General features: G+C 46.9%; 1 protein-coding gene across 1 annotated transcript; it reads right to left on the reverse strand.

The window, feature by feature from the left end:
• Window positions 1-4,101: 4,101 nt before the first annotated feature.
• smtla (somatolactin alpha) lies at window positions 4,102-6,567 on the reverse strand. Its single transcript, XM_047035915.1, has 5 exons — window positions 6,531-6,567; window positions 6,186-6,388; window positions 5,641-5,754; window positions 4,928-5,107; window positions 4,102-4,559 (listed from the first exon to the last, which is right to left on the reverse strand). The coding sequence occupies exons 1-5, from the start codon at window positions 6,535-6,537 to the stop codon at window positions 4,359-4,361; spliced, it is 705 nt and encodes a 234-aa protein (XP_046891871.1). The 5' UTR covers window positions 6,538-6,567; the 3' UTR covers window positions 4,102-4,358.
• Window positions 6,568-9,366: the final 2,799 nt, after the last annotated feature.

Genomic DNA, 9,366 nt, shown 5'->3' on the forward strand with positions numbered 1-9,366 from the left:
TGATCTGCTGGCACGGGCTTCTAAATAACCTATCACACTTGGTGCCATGTAATCATTAAGATTTCTGTAGATTATTTCACAATCTTATACTATCTTTTCCACTTTTAAATGTTTGGAAATGGTATGTTGAAATTTTGAACAATGATTTTTTTTGCCTATGGGCTTTTAGCCTGTACCTGAAATTCATTCCTGAAATTTGCATCCCATTAAGATTATGTGTAATTTTGTGGGACCCCTGAATTAAACTATTATTATGTGGGGTGGGTGGGGTGGGGGTCCCTATAGACTTATGGAGGGTCTATAAGGACCCCTCATTTCAAATCCTGCCACAAGGAGATGTCAGAGTGGCTGCATACAAAGCTGGACACATTGATCCCATCAATCATTCATCATAGGATCTTGTAAACTCTCCAGCAGCATTTTGGTAATAAATAAATAATAACAAAGATGCACAACAAAAGACGGACACTTTCCCGAGTACGACACAACCTTCTTACAATCTTACTCTTGCATTCTGGTCAGGCGTCTTGCTTTTATGTGAACTAACCCCATGACGAAGAAATGATTGCGTAGAAAACAAAGCGTGTCTTTCTGCAGCTGGTGGCGGAGGAAGACGAGGAATGGTTTGTGCAAAAAACGACGACAGCAAAACAGCGGGTCTGAGGAACAACAGAGAGAGAGAGACAGAGAGAGAGAGAGACAGCGAGAGAGACACAGAGAGAGAGAGAGAGAGAGAGAGACAGAGAGAGAGACAGCGAGAGAGACACAGAGAGAGAGAGAGAGAGAGAGAGAGAGAGAGACAGAGAGAGAGACAGAGAGAGAGACAGAGAGAGAGAGAGAGAGAGAGAGAGAGAGAGAGAGAGAGAGAGAGAGAGAGAGAGAGAGAGAGAGAGAAAGAGAGACAGAGAGAGCCTGGCACAGGGGGATGCCTTCACGCAAGGGGGGGGACGCTCGATAGCCTCTCCCCTGCTGAGTTCACAGTCCATCGCCTGTTTCCATGGGCCCTCGCGGGTAATCGCCTAATTTCCTCGCTTTGTAAATCCACCCGTTCACGTCGCCTGCCACAAACAGGGGACAACCCGTCGGGTGGGTTCCAGCAAGTTTGACTCGATCGCCCTTCACGAGCAGCGACAACGCGTTTTCGCCACGGCGTGCCTCCAGTGTCCTCTGCCTCCACCAGGGATGATGTAGTCCACATGGGTGCAGCATGGGATGCAATACACTAGCAGTGGGTGGGAGCTCTGGACTGATGTGGTGCCTGAGCACTTAGCGTGGGTCCAAATCGAACAAAGCAAAGAAAGTCAGCTAAGTAAACAAGTATACACGTTTGGTCATTTTCTCCTATCGAGGGGGTCTCTTTCTTTGAAAAACCTTGCTCTCGGAACACAGTGTCCCTTTATTAGTCTGTCAATACAAACCCTGACTTCGAACCTCCTACGAAGAAAACGCCACGTCAGTCATAAACTTCACTGCATCCCATGCTAAATTGAGTGGATTGCCTCGGCCTTTCCTTGTCTTCGTGCAGGCTTCCTGGGTGAAACCTTAGCCTGCTATTACAAGCTGACGGACTGGGGTGGACATCTTCCAACACATTGGAACGGTTAGGAGGGGCTTGACCCCCCCCCCCCCCCCTTCTGACCCATTGACCTTGCCTCCACTGATACGTACATGCAGCCTCCCGAAGATGCCCCCAGGGAAGTCATGGAGAGGGGGAGGGATTTGGGGCGGAGGGGGGGGGGGGTGTACAATGGGCCTCCTATACCACGTTTTAGACGTTTTCAAAGCCCCACGGATACACATGTGTGTGTGTGCAGCAGGAACCACACACGCAAACACACACACACACTCACTGACAGCTCTGCTTGCAGCAGCCCTTAATGTTCCCGGGTTGATGGGTGGCAGGTTGGGGGGTTGAAACCCCCCATGTCAAACTTTCAGGGGCCCCTAGTCACACTCTCCCTCTGCTCTGGACTCTGCGTGACAGAAATGCCTTTGGAGCAAGATCAAAAAAGGTGTCAGAAGTTGAGGTGCCTCATACTCCCGTCGTCACCGCTTTCCTCAGGCACCCCCACCCCCCCCCCCCCCCCCCCCCCACCCCCCCAACACACAAATGCATCAACTAACGACTTTTCTTCACTGCTTTCGCACGCACACGTCATTAAGGGGAACAGGAAAAAACAAGTAGAGAGAGAGAGAAAGAGCGCGAGAGAGCTGTTCTGAAGCTTTCTGTTGCTGGAGTCTTCAGGGAGCTGGAGAGACAGTCAGGGGCTCTCGGAGCTGTCGGACTGAAGCTCACATGAAAGCCAGAGTGAGCATGTGCAGGAGCCAGCAGAGGCTCAAGGACGACACAGCAAAGAGGAGCCCAGCTCTCTGCCGCACCGTAGCGAGCCAGTACCAGCTCCACTTCCAGACTTCATCCCACCTGCCTTCCAGCCATCCAAGATCCCCCTCGACTCACTTTCTCTCTCTCTCGCTCTCTCTCTCTCTCTCTCTCTCTCTCTCTCTCTCTCTCTCTCTCTCTCTCTCTCTCTCTCTCTCTCTCTGTCTCTCATTCCTTTTACGCTCTTATTCTTTGTCCATCGCTTTCTCAGTCCTCCGCTCTCCCTTGTTCACCATCTTTCCTGCTGTTTCCCTCCCATTCCTACTCTCCCCCTCCCTCCCTCCCTCCTTCTTTCTCTCTGTCTCCTCCACTCCTTGCTGCCCCAGCCGTCTGGGTTTCTTTACCTCAGGTTATAATACTTAGACTGTGAAATCATCCAGTACTCACACCCACTCCACCCTACCCCGCTCACTTATAGCAGATCTTTAATATTTATGGCCACAAAGCCTGGGGAGCGGGTGGGGGGCAAAGCCCGCCCTGGCATGCTGCTCCCTGGGTAGAGTAAGCCACTGGAAGCGGGTTGGGGGTTGGCTGGTGGTTGCGCTCATGCAACTTGAGGCCTGTAGGCCCCCATCCTGAAGTGATTAGGGTGCAGGAATCTGAACCTGACATTGCTGACACGAGGCCCCCGTCGCCACATCCTGCTCACAAATTCCCCCCCCAACTACCCCCACCTCTGCTTTGCTGTATTACATCTTTTGATAAGAGGAGCCGGGGTATCATTGTGTGTGTGTGTGTGTGTGTGTGGAGGGGGGGGGGGGGGGGGTAGGATGCAGGGATTCAGGGACACCAAAGAAAGATGAAGTGATGAAGTGGCTAGGAGGACACTAAAAAGGGTGACGACTCTGTTGGCTATTTCCTTTACTGTTTTCTTACTTCCTGGTGTGAAGTCGGATGTAAACAGGAACAAGCCATGAAGGCTTCCAATTTTAGGCCAATTATTCAGAGTGAAGGGCTTTGTGCTATATCATTTGTCTGCCTCACATAGCACACAGACTGAGAAAGGTGTGGTTTCACTGTTTATTTTTGAAACATTTTCAAAAGGCTGGCCTTTACGCTATCATACTCAGTCACACGCTTATTGTGTCTCCCACAAATGTAGGTATTTGCCTGATGACTTGCATCTGTACTGCAATAACATTTCCTGGTTTAAAGGACGGATAAGTAGTAATCGATGTTCCATATGCTTTTCCTGCTTTGTCTCCATACTGAAAAATTTACTGGAAACATATTTGTCATCTTTTCAACCATTGCATGCCAACGACGATATTTGCATTTTACAGTCTGACTACAGGGTTCCAAAAAAAAGATGCTAACAGTCTACTGCTGCCACCTGGTGCTATGGGGTGGTATAAAAAGAGGATTTTTCCCCTAAACCAAACATTTGATCAATATTATGGTATTGGCATTACAATGATCAATTGTCCTTCTTAAGTTTATCACCTCTTCTCATTGCAATCAATCGTCTTTTCATTAGATTGTCATTTCCAACAAACTAGCATTCATTTGATTTCAGTAATGAAAGAAGTGAATGATGCTTAACTGGTGAGCAGGATCTCTCAGAATACATGAGGGAATCATGAAAACAGCACATACTGTTGTCAGCAAGGAATACAAATGCTGGCCAAGAACAAATCAAATCTATGGAAAAGTATTTAATTCCTTTTATGTATTGATCACCTTTTCTTCAATGCCACAAACACATGATCCTTTAGGCCTGGCCTGGTCAATACAATATGAAGATTTATTTTGTAGCTTCTCAAAACATGCCAATTTGTTAGACCTACTTAGGGTTACACAAAAGTGTCAACAAACGTGTTGATAATATACTATTTGACAAAAAAGAGCAAGGAGCCCTTGGTGGGGTGGAATACATCTAAAATCAGTAGGATGAAGCAACAAAAAAAACATTCTCAGCTTAAGAGAAAGCACCTTACATACTGCGCAAGAAATGCTACACTGACTCAAAAGTAGTTCTCTAGTACAGGAAACAGCTATATTTGTCAGTCTGGCGACACTTAAGAAGTTTGAGGAAAGTTTCCATCTTGTGAGCGTCCTTCTTGAAGCAGCTGAGCAGAGAGTAGTCCCTGATGACCGACTCCAGCATCTCCGGCTGAACGTCGTACTGGACCAGACTCTGCTGGTAAGTCGAGGTGCTTAGACTGCTCTCATCCAGCATCTTCTCAGGCACCGAGGAGAGAGCGACGGAAGAAAGCAAACAATCTGTAAAGCTCAAAGTATTGGACATATCTGTGGGCAAATGTGTGCCCTGCAGCTTGGCACTTCACAAGCTTGCTTAAGCATCTCAGCCCATCACCAAACATGTACGGGCCTACCTAAACAGATTTAACAAGTCAATGTATGACAAAAAAAGAAGCTGAACAAAGACCTACTTTATCAGTATTAGTATGCACATAAATACCCCACCACCATACAGGTAAATGTTTTGGTTACACTTTAAGAATCAAAGACAGACTTTGACCCGAAGTTTTTACTGTACAGACGGCTACTTCCTGTTACTCTCAGACATGACTGTTGATGACCTACCTTCTTAATGAGGACCACTATTCCTTGCTCCAGACTCAGGAGTTTCTCCGACACCCATTTGGTCTTGTTAAGCAGTGTATTGGGAGCGTCGTCATAGCGATCCAGTGTGGTCTGTAGATAGACCAAGGGTTGGATCCAGGACTGGACCAGCATGAGGACCGAGTGGAGGAGCCATCCATCCTGTAGAAATGCGGAACAGTTCTAACCATCAAGCACTCAAACCTCAAACGTGCAGCATTTTTGGTGCATGTTGAGCTAACCAACATGTTTCTTACTATTACAGGTGACAGTTGACTATGGTATAAACTTAGAAGAACCTGGAACTTTTTGAAATGTAAAAACCCTAACAGCTTTTGGTCAGCAGTTGAATATTCTAGTGTCACAAACCAAATCTTTTCCAAAGAAGAGCAATGTAATCTCAGAGAACTTTGTTTGTGTAAACCCTCCTAATCCGCTTATTCATCTGGACAATTGGGAAGACACCGCCCTACATGAGTTGGCTGCCATATTTACACAGGTAAATAAACACAATAGAGACACTCAAACTGGAGACAAGCATCCACTCAAATGCATGGGACAACCACACATGTAGTGCTGCAGGCATGTCCAGTAAAAACACAGTTCATCCACAACATCTTTCTAGACACCAGAGAAGTGTTTACTGCACCCAGGAGTGGAGTAAACTCTGGAGAGTCCTGTTTTCATCTGCTTACCGAGACCTGCTGGATCTCACTCTTGGAACTTGGGATGGAAAAAGCTTTGGTGATGCATGTGTGTCCTGCCAGGGTCCTCTGAGAGCGCAAAGGGAAAGGGACAAACAATTCCTCCTAAACACACACACACACATACACACATTGTCAAATATTGCCTCATGCTTAGCCGACCCCATCCAATAAAGCTAAGCCCCCATGTGAACCAACAGAGAACCCTGCATTGTTGTTATTTTGTACAACATCTGCATGCAGTGTCCTCTCAATCACTATGCTGGCTGCTCCATGCTCACTGTTGTGTTGGGTCCGAACACAGCACGAAAACAAGCCAGATAGACAGGCTCCTCACAGTTGAACCAGGACACTAGTGTATCTAGTATTCTGCCTTCCATGTCTTTTATTTATCCACACACATAGGTACGACTTCACGTTGTGACGAAAACATGTCAAGCATACAAACAAAGAGAAAGAAAACGAGCACGTTGAAATCACGGGATCCAGATGAACTCAGACTGATGGGAGGCGGAGGTGGGCTGGTCGGCGCTTACAAACAGAGAGCAGGACTCGTCGGCGACACGGTGGATGAGCTCGGCGTGTTGAATGACCCGGTCCAGCAGCTTCTCCTGGGAGAGGGTGGGGGAGAGCAAGGGGCAGCGGACGCTGCTCCCTCGCTCATCCTTACACTCCAGAGGGACTGCCACGGACAGCAGACAGGGCCAGAGGAGTGCAGCCAACACACCGCCTTGAAATACTGCGGAAACACACCAGCACGCATCACACACACACACCCACACACCCACACACGCACGTACACAGCCATTTACAACTGTGCAAAGGAACACAATTGGGACCTGTTGGAGTACAGTGGTTTGAATGAAGTGGAGAAGAGATACCTTGCATGATTCTTGTGATCAGAAGATGATGGTCACCTACCTGGAGTTCTGTGGCCACCAGGTGCCTTTTTATGGTTCCATCAGGCTATGAATGAGACATGCAAAGGGCCTGACGCAGGTTGCTGTAAGAGGATACAACCACCTTCCTTTACATTTGTATTGCTTATGCATGAAACCCAGAGGACACAGGACACGCAACATGCCTATTGATGGCCTTGCCAAGTAAACCGAAGATCTCGGTTGACTTATCTTAGTACGCCAGTATTGGCTTCATAATACATTCTACGTTGACAGCAGTCATTTCAATTGTAGTGTTTGTATTAATCAGCATTTCAGCATTGATGATTGATTATAAATACAAGTATGTTATTACATTTAGTCTTTTAGCAGACGCTCTTATCCAGAGCGACTTACAGTAAGTACAGGGGCATTCCCCCGAGGCAAGCAGGGTGAAGTGCCTTGCCCGAGGACACAACGTCATTTTTGCACGGTCGGGAATCGACCCAGCAACCTTCTGATTAATAGCCCGCTTCCCTAACCACTCAGTTATCTGACCCTTATATTACTTTACATGAAGATCAATCCGCTCTACAAAGGCCAGAATGGAACCCTACATAGTATGCAGAATTGGTGAGCGTCTGAAAACAGCAATCACTTTCATATTGTCTCTCAGTTCTAGTGAGTCAAAGCCACTGGTGAGAGCCAGTATCCCCCACAATCCATTGCTACTCACGTAATGACTGGGTGTTTGGTCGTTCTTGGCGGCACACATTTAGAGCGAGGACATTTGTTCATGAAAGTAATCCACGCAGGCTGGTTGACATCATGCCAACATAGGTGGGCGTGTAGGACTTCATTAAATCAGGCATATTGCAATGTTGTCCCTGATTAGTGAGTGTCCTACATTACAGTCAGTCCCCCAAAACCCACACCATTATGAGCCTAATCCAATTTAGAGAATTAAAAGTGATGGGTTCTGTCGGAGGATTTAGAGAGCCTTTCTCTCTCTTGTTGGGATGACACACATTTCAGTGGAATCGTTCTCTCCTGAATCTAAAAAGAGCAAGCGAGAAAGAGACCGCACTGTCTTTTTTCCTGTAAATCTTTTAGAAATTCATTTGTGCAACACTGAAGCAACAACATTGCCATGATGGCAGGGTTGGGATAAGACTGTATATGCAAGGGGCAAAATTGTCATGAACACATATTCTAGCTAGCAACTGAACTGTTCATTTACAACGGAAAATACAGCAGAATCTAGTACAGCCGCCAAAGGATTTCATTCCTGTAGCATATGGGCACTGCGGAGGTGGCAGGGGAACAACATGCTGTCGCTCTTGGAGAATCAAGGAAGAGCCGTGGGAACAAAAGAACATTCGAGTGGATGGCTGAGACGATTCGAACCAAGGAGAGGTGCCCTGTTACGAGGACAAATGTCATCGTCGCTGCTCCCTATTCAGAAGCCCTCCTCAAGACAGCTGCAGTATCTTACACCGACGGCCTGTTTCAAATAACACCCTGCTCCTTTTCACCAGCCCACGCCGCCCTCCCCCTTTCCTCACCTCCACCTTTCCCTTCCTGTCTTCCAGCTTGAGGGGAACAATAGACATGCTGGTGAGGAGGCAAGGAGAGAAAAACAAGAAAAACTGAACTTTGTTCCAAAACCTCTGTATTCCACATTTACTTCGGCACAGTAATTGTCCAAGATAAAAACTGTCTAAATAGTGTCTCTTTAGCCCATATACTGTACATATTGATATACTGTATGTAAAAGGTGTTTGTTATTTGGGAGGCATTCCAGAGTTTATTTTGTAGTGTACTGAGCACATCATACAAAAACACAAAGACATAAGAGAAATAACACACATTTCAGTTGCAACCCTCTTTTACTAACAGTATTGTCTCCCTCCAACTGTGCTTGGTGTCTTGGGATCTGAGGTGAAAATGATATTCAAAGAAACTGAGTTGTAAATTCACACGTTAGCGTCCTGCAATTCTTTTAGCAATGTTGCACCAAATCCCAGAATGGGGTGGTTGCTGACACCATTTTGCTTTGCCCATTTTACTCTCTGAATCACTATAAACGCTTACCCATCCAAATGAGAACGCATAAAAACGATGCATTATGTGTCCAATTGGATATCTAACAGACAAAAGGATCTGCATGTTTACATTGAGCAGCTCCTAAACACCAGGGGAAAACACTGGCTAGTCCATCTTATGGCTGTATTGGGATTTCGTTGGAGCACATAGAACAACATTGGGTTGGACTGTCTCTCTGTGGCCTCTCAGTTTGAACGTCGCACAGAACCAGGCCCCATCTCTTCCTTTTCGTGGACACAAAGACGTCTGTTTGAGTCTCTCTCCAAAGATTGTGGTGTGAAGGAGAAAAAGGCGTCCCGATAGGCCAGATCTGAGTGTGGTGTGCGTGGTGAGTGTACTGACATCTCATGGGTGTGCTATGTGGCCTCTTGACATGTGGCAAGTGTGCCTGCATCCAGTCACTTTACCCCTCGCTGAGAGCCCTGGAAAGAGTGTGCATACTGCATGAATATTCATCACTCAGAGCATTTCTGGGCCAATTATGCAACATGCTCCCATTTCCGCCTGGTGGTTGACTGGCACCCTCTGTAATCAGGAGAGGAGTCAGAAGCTACTGTATGTGATTGGACCCTAGGGGGTTTGGGGAGGGGGGCAGGTGCAGGTGCAACAGGTGGTAGGGACATGGAGTACTGCTTGGTTTGGAGAAATAATCAATTGTAAACTCAGTTCTCATGGTAATACTGGATACTTATTTGGGACAAAGCAATCAAGGGCACACTGACATGAGATGGGT

Source organism: Hypomesus transpacificus, chromosome 15 (assembly GCF_021917145.1).
Source record: "Hypomesus transpacificus isolate Combined female chromosome 15, fHypTra1, whole genome shotgun sequence".
Taxonomy (NCBI): Eukaryota; Metazoa; Chordata; class Actinopteri; order Osmeriformes; family Osmeridae; genus Hypomesus; species Hypomesus transpacificus.